The 21,096-nt window shown below is 52.5% G+C and overlaps 1 protein-coding gene across 1 annotated transcript in view; it reads left to right on the top strand.

The window, feature by feature from the left end:
• LOC138467595 (potassium/sodium hyperpolarization-activated cyclic nucleotide-gated channel 4-like) overlaps positions 1–21,096 on the top strand; it is a 2,558,748-nt gene that overhangs the window by 1,955,613 nt on the left and 582,039 nt on the right. The window contains exon 8 of the mRNA XM_069607736.1: positions 15,642–15,788. Within this exon, the coding sequence (XP_069463837.1) occupies positions 15,642–15,788 (147 nt within the window). The remainder of the gene's footprint in view (positions 1–15,641; positions 15,789–21,096) is intronic.

Below are 21,096 nucleotides of genomic sequence, written 5' to 3'. Positions count from 1 at the left end.
CCCGCCCACCTGGTGCCTTCCTGCTTGCGGCTCTTTTTCACCACTTAGCAAGCCACGCCCACCTGGTGCCTTCCTGCTTGCTGCTCTTTTTCACCACTTAGCAAGCCCTGCCCACCCGGTGCCTTCCTGTTTGCCGATTTTTTCACCACTTAGCAAGCACCGCCCACCTGCTGCCATCCTGCTTGCCGCTCTGTTTCCCTACTTAAGGAGCCCTCCAGCCTCTTTTCCTTTGCAGATGGGGAGCAGGTGCAAGTGGATCTTGGTCACCTTTTCCTAAGCCCTGCCCACCGGTGCCTTCCTGCCTGCCACTCTTTTTGACCACTTAGAAAGCCCTGCCCACCTGGTGCCTTCCTGCTTGTCGCTCTTTTTCACGACTTAGCAAGCCCCGCCCACCTGGTGCCTTCCTGCTTGCCGCTCTTTTTCACCACTTAGCAAGCCCTGCCCACCTGGTGCCTTCCTGCTTGCCGCTCTGTTTTCCTACTTAAGGAGCCCTCTAGCCTCTTTTCCTTTGCAGATGGGGAGCAGGTGCAAGTGGATCTAGGTCACCTGGCCTAAGCCCTGCCCACCTGGTGCCTTCCTGCCTGCTGCTCTTTTTCACCACTTAGCAAGCCCCGCCCACCTGGCGCCTTCCTGCTTGCGGCTCTTTTTCACCACTTTGCAAGTCCCGCCGACCTGGTGCCATCCTGCTTGCCGCTCTGTTTCCCTACTTAGGGAGCCCTCCAGCCTCTTTTCCTTTGCAGATGGGGAGCAGGTGCATATGGATCTTGGTCACCTTTTCCTAAGCCCTGCCCACCTGGTGCCTTCCTGCATGCTGCTCTTTTTCACCACTTAGAAAGCCCCGCCCACCTGGTGCATTCCTGCTTGCTGCTCTTTTTCAGCACTTAGCAAGCCCCGCCCACCTGGTGCCTTCCTGCTTGCTGCTCTTTTTCACCACTTAGCAAGCCCCGCCCACCTGGTGCCTTCCTGCTTGCCGCTCTTTTTCACCACTTAGCAAGCCCTGCCCACCTGGTGCCTTCCTGCTTGCTGCTCTTTTTCACCACTTAGCAAGCCCCGCCCACCTGGTGCCTTCCTGCTTGCCTCTCTTTTTCACCACTTAGCAAGCCCCGCCCACCTGGTGCCTTTCTGCTTGCCGCTCTGTTTCCCTACTTAAGGAGCCCTCCAGCCTCTTTTCCTTTGCAGATGGGGAGCAGGCGCAAGTGGATCTAGGTCACCTGGCCTAAGCCCTGCCCACCTGGTGCCTTCCTGTTTGCCGATTTTTTCACCACTTAGCAAGCACCGCCCGCCTGCTGCCTTCCTGCTTGCCTCTCTGTTTCCCTACTTAAGGAGACCTCCAGCCTCTTTTCCTTTGCAGATGGGGAGCAGGCGCAAGTGGATCTAGGTCACCTGGCCTAAGCCCTGCCCACCTTGTGCCTTCCTGCCTGCTGCTCTTTTTCACCACTTAGCAAGCCCTGCCCACCTGGTGACATCCTGCTTGCCGCTCTGTTTCCCTACTTAAGGAGCCCTCCAGCCTCTTTTCCTTTGCAGATGGGGAGCAGGTGCAAGTGGATCTAGGTCACCTGACCTAAGCCCCGCCCACCTGGTGCCTTCCTGCCTGCCGCTTTTTTTCACCACTTAGAAAGCCCTGCCCACCTGGTGCCTTCCTGCTTGCCGCTCTGTTTCCCTACTTAAGGAGCCCTCCAGCCTCTTTTCCTTTGCAGATGGGGAGCAGGTGCAAGTGGATCTTGGTCACCTTTTCCTAAGGCCTGCCCACCTGGTGCCTTCCTGCCTGCCGCTCTTTTTCACCACTTAGAAAGCCCCGGCCACCTGGTGCCTTCCTGCTTGCCGCTCTTTTTCACCACTTAGCAAGTCCCGCCCACCTGGTGCCTTCCTGCTTGCCGCTCTTTTTCACCACTTAGCAAGCCCCGCCCACCTGGTGCCTTCCTGCTTGCTGCTCTTTTTCACCACTTAGCAAGCCCTGCCCACCTGGTGCCTTCCTGCTTGCCACTCTGTTTCCCTACTCAAGGAGTCCTCCAGCCTCTTTTCCTTTGCAGATGGGGAGCAGGCGCAAGTGGATCTAGGTCACCTGTCTTAAGCCCTGCCCACCTGGTGCCTTCCTGCTTGCCGCTCTTTTTCACCACTTAGCAAGCCCAGCCCACCTGGTGCCTTCCTGCTTGCCTCTCTGTTTCCCTACTTAAGGAGCCCTCCAGCCTCTTTTCCTTTGCAGATGGGGAGCAGGTGCAAGTGGATCTTGGTCACCTGGCCTAAGCCCTGCCCACCTGGTGCCTTCCTGCCTGCTGCTCTTTTTCACCACTTAGCAAGCCCCGCCCACCTGGTGCCTTCCTGCTTGCCGCTCTGTTTCCCTACTTAAGGAGCCCTCCAGCCTCTTTTCCTTTGCAGATGTGGAGCAGGTGCAAGTGGATCTTGGTCACCTATTCCTAAGCCCTACCCACCTGGTACATTCCTGCTTGCCGCTCTTTTTCACCACTTAGCAAGCCCCGCCCACCTGGTGCCTTCCTGCTTGCTGCTCTTTTTCACCACTTAGCAAGCCCTGCCCACCTGGTGCCTTCCTGCTTGCTGCTCTTTTTCACCAGTTAGCAAGCCCTGCCCACCTGGTGCCTTCCTGCTTGCCGCTCTTTTTCACCACTTAGCAAGCCCCGCCCACCTGGTGCCTTCCTGCTTGCCGCTCTTTTTCACCACTTAGCAAGCCCCGCCCACCTGGTGCCTTTCTGCTTGCCGCACTGTTTCCCTACTTAAGGAGCCCTCCAGCCTCTTTTCCTTTGCAGATGGGGAGCAGGCGCAAGTGGATCTAGGTCACCTGGCCTAAGCCATGCCCAACTGGTGCCTTCCTGCTTGCCGCTCTTTTTCACCACTTAGCAAGCCCCGCCCACCTGGTGCCATCCTGCTTGCCGCTCTGTTTCCCTACTTAAGGAGGCCTCCAGCCTCTTTTCCTTTGCAGATGGGGAGCAGGTGCAAGTGGATCTTGGTCACCTGGCCTAAGCCCTGCCCACCTTGTGCCTTCCTGCCTGCTGCTCTTTTTCACCACTTAGCAAGCCCCGCCCACCTGGTGCCATCCTGCTTGCCGCTCTGTTTCCCTACTTAAGGAGCCCTCCAGCCTCTTTTCCTTTGCAGATGGGGAGCAGGTGCAAGTGGATCTTGGTCACCTTTTCCTAAGGCCTGCCCACCTGGTGCCTTCCTGCATGCCGCTCTTTTTCACCACTTAGAAAGCCCCGCCCACCTGGTGCATTCCTGATTGCCGCTCTTTTTCAGCACTTAGCAAGCCCCGCCCACCTGGTGCCTTCCTGCTTGCTGCTCTTTTTCACCACTTAGCAAGCCCCACCCACCTGGTGCCTTCCTGCTTGCCGCTCTTTTTCACCACTTAGCAAGCCCTGCCCACCTGGTGCCTTCCTGCTTGCTGCTCTTTTTCACCACTTAGCAAGCCCCGCCCACCTGGTGCCTTCCTGCTTGCCGCTCTTTTTCACCACTTAGCAAGCCCCGCCCACCTGGTGCCTTTCTGCTTGCCGCACTGTTTCCCTACTTAAGGAGCCCTCCAGCCTCTTTTCCTTTGCAGATGGGGAGCAGGCGCAAGTGGATCTAGGTCACCTGGCCTAAGCCATGCCCAACTGGTGCCTTCCTGCTTGCTGCTCTTTTTCACCACTTAGCAAGCCCCGCCCACCTGGTGCCATCCTGCTTGCCGCTCTGTTTCCCTACTTAAGGAGGCCTCCAGCCTCTTTTCCTTTGCAGATGGGGAGCAGGTGCAAGTGGATCTTGGTCACCTGGCCTAAGCCCTGCCCACCTTGTGCCTTCCTGCCTGCTGCTCTTTTTCACCACTTAGCAAGCCCCGCCCACCTGGTGCCATCCTGCTTGCCGCTCTGTTTCCCTACTTAAGGAGCCCTCCAGCCTCTTTTCCTTTGCAGATGGGGAGCAGGTGCAAGTGGATCTAGGTCACCTGACCTAATCCCCGCCCACCTGGTGCCTTCCTGCCTGCCGCTTTTTTTCACCACTTAGAAAGCCCTGCCCACCTGGTGCCTTCCTGCTTGCCGCTCTGTTTCCCTACTTAAGGAGCCCTCCAGCCTCTTTTCTTTTGCAGATGGGGAGCAGGTGCAAGTGGATCTTGGTCACCTTTTCCTAAGGCCTGCCCACCTGGTGCCTTCCTGCCTGCCGCTCTTTTTCACCACTTAGAAAGCCCCGGCCACCTGGTGCCTTCCTGCTTGCCGCTCTTTTTCACCACTTAGCAAGTCCCGCCCACCTGGTGCCTTCCTGCTTGCCGCTCTTTTTCACCACTTAGCAAGCCCCGCCCACCTGGTGCCTTCCTGCTTGCTGCTCTTTTTCACCACTTAGCAAGCCCTGCCCACCTGGTGCCTTCCTGCTTGCTACTCTGTTTCCCTACTCAAGGAGTCCTCCAGCCTCTTTTCCTTTGCAGATGGGGAGCAGGCACAAGTGGATCTAGGTCACCTGGCTTAAGCCCTGCCCACCTGGTGCCTTCCTGCTTGCTGCTCTTTTTCACCACTTAGCAAGCCCCGCCCACCTGGTGCCTTCCTGCTTGCCGCTCTGTTTCCCTACTTAAGGAGCCCTCCAGCCTCTTTTCCTTTGCAGATGGGGAGCAGGTGCAAGTGGATCTTGGTCACCTATTCCTAAGCCCTACCCACCTGGTACATTCCTGCTTGCCGCTCTTTTTCACCACTTAGCAAGCCCCGCCCACCTGGTGCCTTCCTGCTTGCTGCTCTTTTTCACCACTTAGCAAGCCCTGCCCACCTGGTGCCTTCCTGCTTGCCGCTCTTTTTCACCAGTTAGCAAGCCCTGCCCACCTGGTGCCTTCCTGCTTGCCGCTCTTTTTCACCACTTAGCAAGCCCCGCCCACCTGGTGCCTTCCTGCTTGCCGCTCTTTTTCACCACTTAGCAAGCCCCACCCACCTGGTGCCTTTCTGCTTGCCGCTCTGTTTCCCTACTTAAGGAGCACTCCAGCCTCTTTTCCTTTGCAGATGGGGAGCAGGCGCAAGTGGATCTAGGTCACCTGGCCTAAGCCCTGCCCACCTGGTGCCTTCGTGTTTTCCGATTTTTTTCACCACTTAGCAAGCACCGCCCACCTGCTGCCTTCCTGCTTGCCTCTCTGTTTCCCTACTTAAGGAGACCTCCAGCCTCTTTTCCTTTGAAAATGTGGAGCAGGTGCAAGTGGATCTAGGTCACCTGGCCTAAGCCCTGCCCAACTGGTGCCTTCCTGCTTGCCGCTCTTTTTCACCACTTAGCCAGCCCCACCCACCTGGTGCCATCCTGCTTGCCGCTCTGTTTCCCTACTTAAGGAGCCCTCCAGCCTCTTTTCCTTTGCAGATGGGGAGCAGGTGCAAGTGGATCTTGGTCACCTGGCCTAAGCCCTGCCCACCTGGTGCCTTCCTGCCTGCTGCTCTTTTTCACCACTTAGCAAGCCCCGCCCACCTGGTGCCTTCCTGCTTGCCGCTCTTTTTCACCACTTAGCAAGCCCCGCCCACCTGGTGCCATCCTGCTTGCCGCTCTGTTTCCCTACTGAAGGAGCCCTCCAGCCTCTTTTCCTTTGCAGATGGGGAGCAGGTGCAAGTGGATCTAGGTCACCTGACCTAAGCCCCGCTCACCTGGTGCCTTCCTGCCTGCCGCTCTTTTTCACCACTTAGAAAGCCTCGCCCACCTGGTGCCTTCCTGCTTGCCGCTCTGTTTCCCTACTTAAGGAGCCCTCCAGCCTCTTTTCCTTTGCAGATGGGGAGCAGGTGCAAGTGGATCTTGGTCACCTTTTCCTAAACCCTGCCCACCTGGTGCCTTCCTGCCTGCCGCTCTTTTTCACCACTTAGAAAGCCCCGCCCACCTGGTGCCTTTCTGCTTGCCGCTCTGTGTCCCTAGTTAAGGAGCCCTCCAGCCTCTTTTCCTTTGCAGATGGGGAGCAGGTGCAAGTGGATCTAGGTCACCTGGCCTAAGCCCTGCCCACCTGGTACATTCCTGCTTGCCGCTCTTTTTCACCACTTAGCAAGCCCCGCCCACCTGGTGCCTTCCTGCTTGTGGCTCTTTTTCACCACTTAGCAAGCCACGCCCACCTGGTGCCTTCCTGCTTGCTGCTCTTTTTCACCACTTAGCAAGCCCTGCCCACCCGGTGCCTTCCTGTTTGCCGATTTTTTCACCACTTAGCAAGCACCGCCCACCTGCTGCCTTCCTGCTTGCCTCTCTGTTTCCCTACTTAAGGAGACCTCCAGCCTCTTTTCCTTTGCAGATGGGGAGCAGGTGCAAGTGGATCTTGGTCACCTGGCCTAAGCCCTGCCCACCTGGTGCCTTCCTGCCTGCTGCTCTTTTTCACCACTTAGCAAGCCCCGCCCACCTGGTGCCTTCCTGCTTGACGCTCTTTTTCACCACTTAGCAAGCCCCGCCCACCTGGTGCCATCCTGCTTGCCGCTCTGTTTCCCTACTTAAGGAGCCCTCCAGCCTCTTTTCCTTTGCAGATGCGGAGCAGGTGCAAGTGGATCTTGGTCACCTTTTCCTAAGCCCTGCCCACCCGGTGCCTTCCTGCCTGCCACTCTTTTTGACCACTTAGAAAGCCCTGCCCACCTGGTGCCTTCCTGCTTGTCGCTCTTTTTCACGACTTAGCAAGCCCCGCCCACCTGGTGCCTTCCTGCTTGCCGCTCTTTTTCACCACTTAGCAAGCCCTGCCCACCTGGTGCCTTCCTGCTTGCCGCTCTGTTTCCCTACTTAAGGAGCCCTCTAGCCTCTTTTCCTTTGCAGATGGGGAGCAGGTGCAAGTGGATCTAGGTCACCTGGCCTAAGCCCTGCCCACCTGGTGCCTTCCTGCCTGCTGCTCTTTTTCACCACTTAGCAAGCCCCGCCCACCTGGCGCCTTCCTGCTTGCGGCTCTTTTTCACCACTTTGCAAGCCCCGCCGACCTGGTGCCATCCTGCTTGCCGCTCTGTTTCCCTACTTAAGGAGCCCTCCAGCCTCTTTTCCTTTGCAGATGGGGAGCAGGTGTAAGTGGATCTAGGTCACCTAACCTAAGCCCCGCCTATCTGGTGCCTTCCTGCCTGCCGCTCTTTTTCACCACTTAGAAAGCCCTGCCCACCTGGTGCCTTCCTGCTTGCCGCTCTGTTTCCCTACTTAAGGAGCCCTCCAGCCTCTTTTCCTTTGCAGATGGGGAGCAGGTGCAAGTGGATCTTGGTCACCTTTTCCTAAGCCCTGCCCACCTGGTGCCTTCCTGCATGCCGCTCTTTTTCACCACTTAGAAAGCCCCGCCCACCTGGTGCATTCCTGCTTGCCGCTCTTTTTCAGCACTTAGCAAGCCCCGCCCACCTGGTGCCTTCCTGCTTGCTGCTCTTTTTCACCACTTAGCAAGCCCCACCCACCTGGTGCCTTCCTGCTTGCCGCTCTTTTTCACCACTTAGCAAGCCCTGCCCACCTGGTGCCTTCCTGCTTGCTGCTCTTTTTCACCACTTAGCAAGCCCCGCCCACCTGGTGCCTTCCTGCTTGCCGCTCTTTTTCACCACTTAGCAAGCCCCGCCCACCTGGTGCCTTTCTGCTTGCCACACTGTTTCCCTACTTAAGGAGCCCTCCAGCCTCTTTTCCTTTGCAGATGGGGAGCAGGCGCAAGTGGATCTAGGTCACCTGGCCTAAGCCATGCCCAACTGGTGCCTTCCTGCTTGCCGCTCTTTTTCACCACTTAGCAAGCCCCGCCCACCTGGTGCCATCCTGCTTGCCGCTCTGTTTCCCTACTTAAGGAGGCCTCCAGCCTCTTTTCCTTTGCAGATGGGGAGCAGGTGCAAGTGGATCTTGGTCACCTGGCCTAAGCCCTGCCCACCTTGTGCCTTCCTGCCTGCTGCTCTTTTTCACCACTTAGCAAGCCCCGCCCACCTGGTGCCATCCTGCTTGCCGCTCTGTTTCCCTACTTAAGGAGCCCTCCAGCCTCTTTTCCTTTGCAGATGGGGAGCAGGTGCAAGTGGATCTAGGTCACCTGACCTAATCCCCGCCCACCTGGTGCCTTCCTGCCTGCCGCTTTTTTTCACCACTTAGAAAGCCCTGCCCACCTGGTGCCTTCCTGCTTGCCGCTCTGTTTCCCTACTTAAGGAGCCCTCCAGCCTCTTTTCTTTGGCAGATGGGGAGCAGGTGCAAGTGGATCTTGGTCACCTTTTCCTAAGGCCTGCCCACCTGGTGCCTTCCTGCATGCCGCTCTTTTTCACCACTTAGAAAGCCCCGCCCACCTGGTGCATTCCTGATTGCCGCTCTTTTTCAGCACTTAGCAAGCCCCGCCCACCTGGTGCCTTCCTGCTTGCTGCTCTTTTTCACCACTTAGCAAGCCCCACCCACCTGGTGCCTTCCTGCTTGCCGCTCTTTTTCACCACTTAGCAAGCCCTGCCCACCTGGTGCCTTCCTGCTTGCTGCTCTTTTTCACCACTTAGCAAGCCCCGCCCACCTGGTGCCTTCCTGCTTGCCGCTCTTTTTCACCACTTAGCAAGCCCCGCCCACCTGGTGCCTTTCTGCTTGCCGCACTGTTTCCCTACTTAAGGAGCCCTCCAGCCTCTTTTCCTTTGCAGATGGGGAGCAGGCGCAAGTGGATCTAGGTCACCTGGCCTAAGCCATGCCCAACTGGTGCCTTCCTGCTTGCTGCTCTTTTTCACCACTTAGCAAGCCCCGCCCACCTGGTGCCATCCTGCTTGCCGCTCTGTTTCCCTACTTAAGGAGGCCTCCAGCCTCTTTTCCTTTGCAGATGGGGAGCAGGTGCAAGTGGATCTTGGTCACCTGGCCTAAGCCCTGCCCACCTTGTGCCTTCCTGCCCGCTGCTCTTTTTCACCACTTAGCAAGCCCCGCCCACCTGGTGCCATCCTGCTTGCCGCTCTGTTTCCCTACTTAAGGAGCCCTCCAGCCTCTTTTCCTTTGCAGATGGGGAGCAGGTGCAAGTGGATCTAGGTCACCTGACCTAATCCCCGCCCACCTGGTGCCTTCCTGCCTGCCGCTTTTTTTCACCACTTAGAAAGCCCTGCCCACCTGGTGCCTTCCTGCTTGCCGCTCTGTTTCCCTACTTAAGGAGCCCTCCAGCCTCTTTTCTTTTGCAGATGGGGAGCAGGTGCAAGTGGATCTTGGTCACCTTTTCCTAAGGCCTGCCCACCTGGTGCCTTCCTGCCTGCCGCTCTTTTTCACCACTTAGAAAGCCCCGGCCACCTGGTGCCTTCCTGCTTGCCGCTCTTTTTCACCACTTAGCAAGTCCCGCCCACCTGGTGCCTTCCTGCTTGCCGCTCTTTTTCACCACTTAGCAAGCCCCGCCCACCTGGTGCCTTCCTGCTTGCTGCTCTTTTTCACCACTTAGCAAGCCCTGCCCACCTGGTGCCTTCCTGCTTGCTACTCTGTTTCCCTACTCAAGGAGTCCTCCAGCCTCTTTTCCTTTGCAGATGGGGAGCAGGCACAAGTGGATCTAGGTCACCTGGCTTAAGCCCTGCCCACCTGGTGCCTTCCTGCTTGCTGCTCTTTTTCACCACTTAGCAAGCCCCGCCCACCTGGTGCCTTCCTGCTTGCCGCTCTGTTTCCCTACTTAAGGAGCCCTCCAGCCTCTTTTCCTTTGCAGATGGGGAGCAGGTGCAAGTGGATCTTGGTCACCTATTCCTAAGCCCTACCCACCTGGTACATTCCTGCTTGCCGCTCTTTTTCACCACTTAGCAAGCCCCGCCCACCTGGTGCCTTCCTGCTTGCTGCTCTTTTTCACCACTTAGCAAGCCCTGCCCACCTGGTGCCTTCCTGCTTGCCGCTCTTTTTCATCAGTTAGCAAGCCCTGCCCACCTGGTGCCTTCCTGCTTGCCGCTCTTTTTCACCACTTAGCAAGCCCCGCCCACCAGGTGCCTTCCTGCTTGCCGCTCTTTTTCACCACGTAGCAAGCCCCACCCACCTGGTGCCTTTCTGCTTGCCGCTCTGTTTCCCTACTTAAGGAGCACTCCAGCCTCTTTTCCTTTGCAGATGGGGAGCAGGCGCAAGTGGATTTAGGTCACCTGGCCTAAGCCCTGCCCACCTGGTGCCTTCGTGTTTTCCGATTTTTTTCACCACTTAGCAAGCACCGCCCACCTGCTGCCTTCCTGCTTGCCTCTCTGTTTCCCTACTTAAGGAGACCTCCAGCCTCTTTTCCTTTGAAAATGTGGAGCAGGTGCAAGTGGATCTAGGTCACCTGGCCTAAGCCCTGCCCAACTGGTGCCTTCCTGCTTGCCGCTCTTTTTCACCACTTAGCCAGCCCCACCCACCTGGTGCCATCCTGCTTGCCGCTCTGTTTCCCTACTTAAGGAGCCCTCCAGCCTCTTTTCCTTTGCAGATGGGGAGCAGGTGCAAGTGGATCTTGGTCACCTGGCCTAAGCCCTGCCCACCTGGTGCCTTCCTGCCTGCTGCTCTTTTTCACCACTTAGCAAGCCCCGCCCACCTGGTGCCTTCCTGCTTGCCGCTCTTTTTCACCACTTAGCAAGCCCCGCCCACCTGGTGCCATCCTGCTTGCCGCTCTGTTTCCCTACTGAAGGAGCCCTCCAGCCTCTTTTCCTTTGCAGATGGGGAGCAGGTGCAAGTGGATCTAGGTCACCTGACCTAAGCCCCGCTCACCTGGTGCCTTCCTGCCTGCCGCTCTTTTTCACCACTTAGAAAGCCTCGCCCACCTGGTGCCTTCCTGCTTGCCGCTCTGTTTCCCTACTTAAGGAGCCCTCCAGCCTCTTTTCCTTTGCAGATGGGGAGCAGGTGCAAGTGGATCTTGGTCACCTTTTCCTAAACCCTGCCCACCTGGTGCCTTCCTGCCTGCCGCTCTTTTTCACCACTTAGAAAGCCCTGCCCACCTGGTGCCTTTCTGCTTGCCGCTCTGTGTCCCTAGTTAAGGAGCCCTCCAGCCTCTTTTCCTTTGCAGATGGGGAGCAGGTGCAAGTGGATCTAGGTCACCTGGCCTAAGCCCTGCCCACCTGGTACATTCCTGCTTGCCGCTCTTTTTCACCACTTAGCAAGCCCCGCCCACCTGGTGCCTTCCTGCTTGCGGCTCTTTTTCACCACTTAGCAAGCCACGCCCACCTGGTGCCTTCCTGCTTGCTGCTCTTTTTCACCACTTAGCAAGCCCTGCCCACCCGGTGCCTTCCTGTTTGCCGATTTTTTCACCACTTAGCAAGCACCGCCCACCTGCTGCCTTCCTGCTTGCCTCTCTGTTTCCCTACTTAAGGAGACCTCCAGCCTCTTTTCCTTTGCAGATGGGGAGCAGGTGCAAGTGGATCTTGGTCACCTGGCCTAAGCCCTGCCCACCTGGTGCCTTCCTGCCTGCTGCTCTTTTTCACCACTTAGCAAGCCCCGCCCACCTTTTGCCTTCCTGCTTGACGCTCTTTTTCACCACTTAGCAAGCCCCGCCCACCTGGTGCCATCCTGCTTGCCGCTCTGTTTCCCTACTTAAGGAGCCCTCCAGCCTCTTTTCCTTTGCAGATGCGGAGCAGGTGCAAGTGGATCTTGGTCACCTTTTCCTAAGCCCTGCCCACCGGTGCCTTCCTGCCTGCCACTCTTTTTGACCACTTAGAAAGCCCTGCCCACCTGGTGCCTTCCTGCTTGTCGCTCTTTTTCACGACTTAGCAAGCCCCGCCCACCTGGTGCCTTCCTGCTTGCCGCTCTTTTTCACCACTTAGCAAGCCCTGCCCACCTGGTGCCTTCCTGCTTGCCGCTCTGTTTTCCTACTTAAGGAGCCCTCTAGCCTCTTTTCCTTTGCAGATGGGGAGCAGGTGCAAGTGGATCTAGGTCACCTGGCCTAAGCCCTGCCCACCTGGTGCCTTCCTGCCTGCTGCTCTTTTTCACCACTTAGCAAGCCCCGCCCACCTGGCGCCTTCCTGCTTGCGGCTCTTTTTCACCACTTTGCAAGCCCCGCCGACCTGGTGCCATCCTGCTTGCCGCTCTGTTTCCCTACTTAGGGAGCCCTCCAGCCTCTTTTCCTTTGCAGATGGGGAGCAGGTGCAAGTGGATCTAGGTCACCTGACCTAAGCCCCGCCTATCTGGTGCCTTCCTGCCTGCTGCTCTTTTTCACCACTTAGAAAGCCCTGCCCACCTGGTGCCTTCCTGCTTGCCGCTCTGTTTCCCTACTTAAGGAGCCCTCCAGCCTCTTTTCCTTTGCAGATGGGGAGCAGGTGCATATGGATCTTGGTCACCTTTTCCTAAGCCCTGCCCACCTGGTGCCTTCCTGCATGCTGCTCTTTTTCACCACTTAGAAAGCCCCGCCCACCTGGTGCATTCCTGCTTGCTGCTCTTTTTCAGCACTTAGCAAGCCCCGCCCACCTGGTGCCTTCCTGCTTGCTGCTCTTTTTCACCACTTAGCAAGCCCCGCCCACCTGGTGCCTTCCTGCTTGCCGCTCTTTTTCACCACTTAGCAAGCCCTGCCCACCTGGTGCCTTCCTGCTTGCTGCTCTTTTTCACCACTTAGCAAGCCCCGCCCACCTGGTGCCTTCCTGCTTGCCGCTCTTTTTCACCACTTAGCAAGCCCCGCCCACCTGGTGCCTTTCTGCTTGCCGCTCTGTTTCCCTACTTAAGGAGCCCTCCAGCCTCTTTTCCTTTGCAGATGGGGAGCAGGCGCAAGTGGATCTAGGTCACCTGGCCTAAGCCCTGCCCACCTGGTGCCTTCCTGTTTGCCGATTTTTTCACCACTTAGCAAGCACCGCCCGCCTGCTGCCTTCCTGCTTGCCTCTCTGTTTCCCTACTTAAGGAGACCTCCAGCCTCTTTTCCTTTGCAGATGGGGAGCAGGCGCAAGTGGATCTAGGTCACCTGGCCTAAGCCATGCCCAACTGGTGCCTTCCTGCTTGCCGCTCTTTTTCACCACTTAGCAAGCCCCGCCCACCTGGTGCCATCCTGCTTGCCGCTCTGTTTCCCTACTTAAGGAGGCCTCCAGCCTCTTTTCCTTTGCAGATGGGGAGCAGGTGCAAGTGGATCTTGGTCACCTGGCCTAAGCCCTGCCCACCTTGTGCCTTCCTGCCTGCTGCTCTTTTTCACCACTTAGCAAGCCCTGCCCACCTGGTGACATCCTGCTTGCCGCTCTGTTTCCCTACTTAAGGAGCCCTCCAGCCTCTTTTCCTTTGCAGATGGGGAGCAGGTGCAAGTGGATCTAGGTCACCTGACCTAAGCCCCGCCCACCTGGTGCCTTCCTGCCTGCCGCTTTTTTTCACCACTTAGAAAGCCCTGCCCACCTGGTGCCTTCCTGCTTGCCGCTCTGTTTCCCTACTTAAGGAGCCCTCCAGCCTCTTTTCCTTTGCAGATGGGGAGCAGGTGCAAGTGGATCTTGGTCACCTTTTCCTAAGGCCTGCCCACCTGGTGCCTTCCTGCTTGCCGCTCTTTTTCACCACTTAGCAAGTCCCGCCCACCTGGTGCCTTCCTGCTTGCCGCTCTTTTTCACCACTTAGCAAGCCCCGCCCACCTGGTGCCTTCCTGCTTGCTGCTCTTTTTCACCACTTAGCAAGCCCTGCCCACCTGGTGCCTTCCTGCTTGCCACTCTGTTTCCCTACTCAAGGAGTCCTCCAGCCTCTTTTCCTTTGCAGATGGGGAGCAGGCGCAAGTGGATCTAGGTCACCTGTCTTAAGCCCTGCCCACCTGGTGCCTTCCTGCTTGCCGCTCTTTTTCACCACTTAGCAAGCCCAGCCCACCTGGTGCCTTCCTGCTTGCCTCTCTGTTTCCCTACTTAAGGAGCCCTCCAGCCTCTTTTCCTTTGCAGATGGGGAGCAGGTGCAAGTGGATCTTGGTCACCTGGCCTAAGCCCTGCCCACCTGGTGCCTTCCTGCCTGCTGCTCTTTTTCACCACTTAGCAAGCTCCGCCCACCTGGTGCCTTCCTGCTTGCCGCTCTGTTTCCCTACTTAAGGAGCCCTCCAGCCTCTTTTCCTTTGCAGATGTGGAGCAGGTGCAAGTGGATCTTGGTCACCTATTCCTAAGCCCTACCCACCTGGTACATTCCTGCTTGCCGCTCTTTTTCACCACTTAGCAAGCCCCGCCCACCTGGTGCCTTCCTGCTTGCTGCTCTTTTTCACCACTTAGCAAGCCCTGCCCACCTGGTGCCTTCCTGCTTGCTGCTCTTTTTCACCAGTTAGCAAGCCCTGCCCACCTGGTGCCTTCCTGCTTGCCGCTCTTTTTCACCACTTAGCAAGCCCCGCCCACCTGGTGCCTTCCTGCTTGCCGCTCTTTTTCACCACTTAGCAAGCCCCACCCACCTGGTGCCTTTCTGCTTGCCGCTCTGTTTCCCTACTTAAGGAGCACTCCAGCCTCTTTTCCTTTGCAGATGGGGAGCAGGTGCAAGTGGATCTAGGTCACCTGGTCTAAGCACCACCCACCTTCTTAGCCCTGCCTCTTCCTTCCTGCTCTTAACTATTAGATCAAGGGTGTCTCTCGCCCGGGCGTCTGCAGTGAAGGGCAGATGAAGAAAAGGGCAATTCCTGTTCGGACCAGGAGGACCCAGGGCCCGACCCCCTGCTCAGACAGCAGGTAAGCATGCACCAACATGTGTTACCCCCTCTGTCCCCACAGGCCATCCCCACCCCCTCTGGTCCCCCTGTGATGTTCCCTTGTGCCCCCTTGTGTTGCCTGTTTTGCTTGTTCTTCTACCCTGCTCCCCCTCAACCTCTTCCAACCTACTTCTGCAGGAGTCTGTCCTGATACATTCTGGTTTCACCATCACAGTCTTGTGGCCAATGTTGGATTTGACTTTTATGGACTTCATTCATTAACAGTGCGTCACTCTATCTCAACTCTCATGCTGGACTTCCTTTGCATCTTGAACTCATGGTGGCCCTGAATCATGCTGTTTCCATCTTCATCTTGTATCCTGGCTTGGAAAATTATGTGTTACTACTGACTTCTGCAATTATATTCGGTCTCCACTCTTGCTTCTCCACTCTTTTTGACTGCTTACTCTCTCTTCCCTCCTCCTTTCCCTTCTCCCTTTTCCTATCTCCTCCCCTTATTTTCTTCTATGCACTTACTCTGTCAGAATTGTCCCTGGACCTAATATGATAGCAACCTCATCTGTTTCCGCCACCCACCCATTACTGTTTATTTCCTCCTCACCCCCACTCCAGCACTATCTGAAATGTCGTCAGGCCTAGTATGGTAGTCGCTTGTTTTGTTCCTCCCCTCCCTTTCTGCACCCCTCTCCCTCACCTTTTGTTTTTCTCCGGCTCTACCAGAAATGTCGCCAGGCCTAGTACGGTAGTCGCCTGTCTGTTTCCATTTCCTTCCCACTCCCCCCCTCCCTTCCTTATCTATGTCTAAGCTCTTGCACTATCTGAAATGTCGTCAGGCTGAGTACGATAGTTAATTTCGCATCCTTAATGTTCATGGCCTGTAGGAATGTCATTGTATTTTCCCTTGTCCCCTCCCATGCCTTGAAGCGTTTTGAAACACATTGTGTATAGGCGCTATATAAATAAACAATCACATTATATCATATCAAGAGATAGAGGACACCTACTGACAAAATAACATAGAGCATGTTCCTCTACTCTAGTAGCAGTCCAGCAATGTTTATTGTGAGTCAGAAAAAGAGTTCACATTTATTGATGAAGTGATCTTTTGACTAGCAAAACAAAATAATAAATAGTAATGACTTACTGAATCACTTCATATTATGACACTAAAGTTTTGTACATATAGCACACGTTGATGCGAAAATAAATTGTTAACAATGGTTTCTCATCTGTTTTTTAGTATGAACAATGTGAATTATATTTAGCTTATCGTCGAGTGCCAAATGAGTTGCAAGCCAGAATTTTAAATCATCTCTACATACGATATCAAGGGAAATGGTTTGATGAAGAAGAAATCCTCAAGGAAATGTCAGAATCATTGAGACAGGTACGTCAAAGACCCCTTAAATCACCATGGTATTATCGTGTACCAAATGATATTTTTTGCTCTCAGATAGTCAGGAGGCCCTTTTTTGGTACAAGCATGTAATGCAATACTTCTTACAAATCAAATTTTGCAGAGTTGGGAAATGGGGATCTATCAAAAGGCTAATAGGTCGTATCCATCCTCTATCTACATGGTTACTTTATTAGGTGGCACTCTTCAGCAGTTTTCTGGCATAATATTGAAAAGTTTAGAGGAATGGGTCTTTTACATTCTGTTGAATGCACAACTGGCCCTCAGGTACGCACAGGTATGCTTGAAGCTATATCTCATCTTGCATTGCTGGAGGCTTTAAATGAAGACACAAAAATGTGGGTCTGTGTTGGTACTTTGTGTAAACTGAGTGAACAAATCCAGGTTGTGAAAAGGCTGAGTGCATGCTCCCCTTCTTTTCAACCTATTATGTTAATTCTCTTGCAACCTGCCTGGGAGCCACGGAGGTAGATGTCCCATGTTGTCGGCAAAGGAGACTGCTGGTCCTCAGTTAGGCTGATGGTGCAGTACTTCTGGCTAGAACCCCGAAATCACTGCAGTTAGTGGTTGACAATTTCTCCAGGAATATGGCATCTTGGGGTTTAAGAGTCAATCAGAATAAATGTTTCATCATATGTCTCTCTAGGACTAAAATGAGGTTCCCACCAATTGTTCTGGAAGGTGATTGGCTTGCACCTTGTGATCATTTTGATTATCTGGGATTAGATTTAATTACTGGTTGACTTAGAACTCCCACATTGATAAATCTGTTGTGAAAATAAGACAGGTAATAGGCAGTATCTTTATATTTGCAAGGACCTTGCAACATCAGTCAATCACATGCTACCAATATATAGCGGCAAGACCATTCCTGTTGGGTCAGATGGTAATAAGAAATTGAGTTTTGGGAACTGTGAAGCTTTAAAAAAGTTAGAGAAGATTTGTATTGCATGGCTATTGGCTGTTCCTCCACCACTTCAGTGCACATAACACATCTGGAAACTGCATCTACCTGACTCACTAAACACCTACTTTCCAGACCAACTTTATTATGACGTGCTTTGTATACCTGCCTAAATGGCAGATTGATAAAAGCATTAATTAGAAATGTGATGTCCGTGCAAGTTGTAATACAATTGGTTGCTTGCACATATCAGATTGTTACTATTCAAACTAGGAATGGAAACTTGCTTTGACAATCTGAAAAATATAATAAAGATTTTCCATAATAACTTACTAGAAAGTCTTAATTCTATTAAAGACACGAGGCGAGCATTATGCTTCCTTTTCTTTATTTATATATTTAAAGAAAGTGCTCAGCAGCAAGATATTTTCATATAAACCGAAAATATAAACATAAATTTAACAGTGAAATGACAAAGAGGTGGTTTAGAAACCTAGTGAACAAATAGACTACATTTCCCCGAGGCTTGAGGGAGAGTCCAGTCCAAGGTCAGCAAACATGTGACCAACATCAACCAATGAAGTAACAAGTCCCCACATAAACAGTCTTGAATATGATGCACTTCCTCTTTCGAAGCTGCGAACTTGATTGAAAGAATATTCGTAACTAGTCAACTCGTAGTAGCAAGTAAATCAGAAGCTCTAAATCAGGTGGATTTATCGGCAGAAGCTGTCAAGAGAGAGAGATATAACTGGAGTTAGATCATGTATATTACAACCCTAGTACCCATAGAAGGGAGGGAAAACAAATATGTTATGTTATTCCAAAGAAAACAGTCATGCATCTGAGAACATATAACAATTATCAGCGCAGATAAAAGCTCATTAGACTTGGTGTAACCCGATTTCTCGCCGGGTGGGATAATGCTTGCCTCCATGTCTTTAATAGAATTAAGACTTTCTAGTAAGTTATTATGGAAAATCTTTATTCTATGTCAAGACCAGAGGCTCCCATTATGCTAGTTTAAAGCTTACTTACCACAATAGATGCTGGCTGTTCTACCGGTTTCAGGTAGAATTGTTTAAAAATCGATTCGCTCGACATCTGCCATTTTCATGATATCTTCTAGTCTGATCCCGAGTTGAAAAGCTTTGGAAGCCATTGCTCCTCTCACGGAGTGGGCTCCGAAGTGCGAGGTATCTATACCTGCTTGGGTTAAGGTCCACCGCACCCAGCGTGCTAGGGACAGAGCGGAAACTGCTCTACGAGGCTTACGTAAGGCTATTAACAGTTGCCCATCTTGAGATGTCCTGAGAGGAGCCGTGACCTCCTCGTAAGCCTTGAGACATCTAACCAAGCAGAGCTTGGGTTGATCCCGAAAGGCAGGGTAGGAGATCACTCTGGAATTGCACTTTGTCCTTCTGTGTATGTGAAATACTATGCCGTCGGGGGAGAAGGTCCTGCCCGCTAGATCGAGGGCTCAGACGCCAGAAACTCTCCTCCAAGAGACAAGGCAGAGGAGGGTAGTGAGCTTACCAGATATGGCCGTGCGAGACATATCTTTATTATCTGGCCAGGATAAAAAGAGTTTCAACACCTTGTCGACATCCCAACGTTTACCTTAACGAGATGGAGGTGGAACAGTAAGCCTCATACCCTTAAGCAGCCTGCATACTAAGTGGTGTTCACCGGCTGGAATTCCTTTTATAGGGTCGTGGCCCGATGAAATAGCGGAACGATATGCATTAACCGTTCTGTAGGCCAGACCCTTTTCCACTAAGGACGCTAGAAAATTTAAGAATTTCCTCTACAGGTGCCAAAACTGGATGTAAGCCCTTGTCCTGACACCAGCTTCTCCAGGCGTTCCATGAGTTAGAGTATCTTTTGAGAGTGGCTGGGGCCCAACTCTCCTCGATGAGGCTGACTGCCATGTGGGACATGCCTGGAACTTTCCACCGAGACCTGAAATCCTCCAAGCTGCTAGGACTAGAGACCCTTGGAGAAGAAGAGGGTGACGCTGTACTGAAGGATTCAGCAGGAGATCTGGAAATTGGGGTAGAAGGATTGGAAAATCCGTAGAAAGTTCCTGAAGAACTGGATACCAGATCTGAGAGGTCCAGACCAGGGCTATAAGAACCAATTCTGTCTGTTCCTGACGGACCTTCGCCAGGGTCCATGTTATCATGTTGAAGGGGGCAAAGGCGTAATATACCCCTTCGATCCAATGTTGGAGAAACGCGTCCGTGGCGGCAGCTGCTGGATCTGGATTCCAACTGAAAAATACTGGCAGCTGAGTGTTCAGACGTGAGGCAAAGAGATCTTTGGACATGGGACCCCAAATCTGCTGAAGCCGAATGAAAACTTCCCTGTCGAGCCTCCAGTCGCTGTAGTCGACTGTTTTTCGGAGTACCAATCTGCCACTACATTCGTCAGGCCTGGTAGATATTCTGCTGTGGAAATACAAGCAATTAGAGCTGGGAGGTCCTCTTTTTTAGGGGGCTGTGTGGCTGAGGACCAAATGCAAACATGTACATAAAGAAATGCCACTGGATAGCTACCCGCCTACACAGGCACTAGGTGTGTCTAGTTGCAACAAGTACTACCGTTAATTTCAGTCATTAGATCAAGACAAAAATAATAGAGATAAACATTTTAATCAATAAGTATAAAACTCGGAACTGTTTCCGTATAAAAGAAAAGACAAAAATGCATTTTTGTTGATAGAAGATATCACATAAAACAACATTATGTGGAGGTCATAGTTTTCAGTGAATCAAAACAACCACAATTCCCATATGATAACAGCATTGTGAGGTTAGTAAGGGTGTGTGGCGGACAAATTTCTATTTTGAATGTCCCTAGTTTATAATAACTTGTCCTTGGCTCTGTCGACACAGAGAAATGTGTTTCTGGGAAGCAGCAGTCATTTTTTGACAAACACTTTATAGCTGACTTAAACCGCTATTAAATGTGTGCGGGACCCGTCTTCAGGATGTTAAATGGTGACATCGCAAGATTGATATAAAAAAAGGTTCATAAGTTGACCCTTCACATTATGGCAATCTAAAAACCAAAACACAAAAAAACAGGGACTTGGTAACAAGGTAAAAAACCCAAAAGAGAGGGTAACACATCTATATATAAGTGCACGTGCAACTGTTGACACTAACCTTCTGATTGCTTCATTGTCGTGTGTGGTGTCGAATAAGGAAGGCAAGTTGACCCAATTCGAATGCTAAGGCTGTGGATTCTCACAGTCGTTGGAACGAAAAAGCAAAAGTGAGATGGGCCTTACATACTCACATCTGCAATTGGCTCCTATTGTTACTTTTCATTGTTTGCACAGCTTATTGCGCTTTATGTGATGAATACATAATGATCTTTGTTTCGTATTAACAGGGAGCCTGATGTAGGCTCATACAATTCATGGTTGTATATGATGGTAAATGTTGTCTAAACTGCCATTGCTAGATGTATGGCTTTTGTTTTTATAATATCAACGTGATGAGCTGTCTTTCTTACACGTATGACTTAGACTGCAACAAGAGAAGGCAAATGTGCCTTCAACAGCAAAACTAATGCAGATGTAATTTTCAAAGTATACACATACGGCAAACTTTGTATTAATAACATATACGCATGCACTGAGTTCTATGGTGGTTTTGTTTTTCGTTTTTGTGTAAAGTTATTAAGGCATTTTTATCACGTGCTAGGTGAACACAAAATTACCTTCATCAATGATGGAAATGATGTCTCTGTAAGCTTAGATAGCCGTGTTGTACCCGGCGTTTTAAAGACACTTCCGTGAAATCAATCTGTGTGAAAGATTACTTAGAGTGAACAACTCGAAGCATTACCAGTCCAGTGCGGGCTTATTACGCGATGTGTGTTATTTTGCTCACTTCTGGAGTATGTCTGTAATGATCCGTATTGGGATGCCGCATTGCTGGATCACTTTCCAAAGCCGCGTTGTTGTGTGAACACCGCGGTTACTCCTCAGGAAAGCCCGGATATGGCTTCACGAATTGGACCGCGAAGCTGAACTGTAGCCGAGGAAACAAATGATGTGGTCTAATCCGGGCGCCATCTTTAAATAAAAAATGGCGGGGGTTTCTCGAGGAAAATTAGAGGCATAGGCTTAATATTAATAAAGGCTGTAGTGGTGATTTAATCATATGCCTATGGTGTATTAATGTACACCTGTCAAAACTGGCAACCAAAATGGTGGATGGACGGTTTTAGCCAGATGGGCAGGTCAATTAACCCAAATGTAACAGTATTTTAAATGAACAATTATAGTGGAGAGTTGCATGCGAACTCTAAATTAAAGGCATAGGCTTGATGTTGATAAAAACTATAGTAATAATCTAATCA

Source organism: Ambystoma mexicanum, chromosome 4q, assembly GCF_040938575.1.
Source record: "Ambystoma mexicanum isolate Mex_15411 chromosome 4q, UKY_AmexF1_1, whole genome shotgun sequence".
Classification (NCBI taxonomy): domain Eukaryota; kingdom Metazoa; phylum Chordata; class Amphibia; order Caudata; family Ambystomatidae; genus Ambystoma; species Ambystoma mexicanum.
This window is presented reverse-complemented; position numbering and strand designations above follow the sequence as displayed.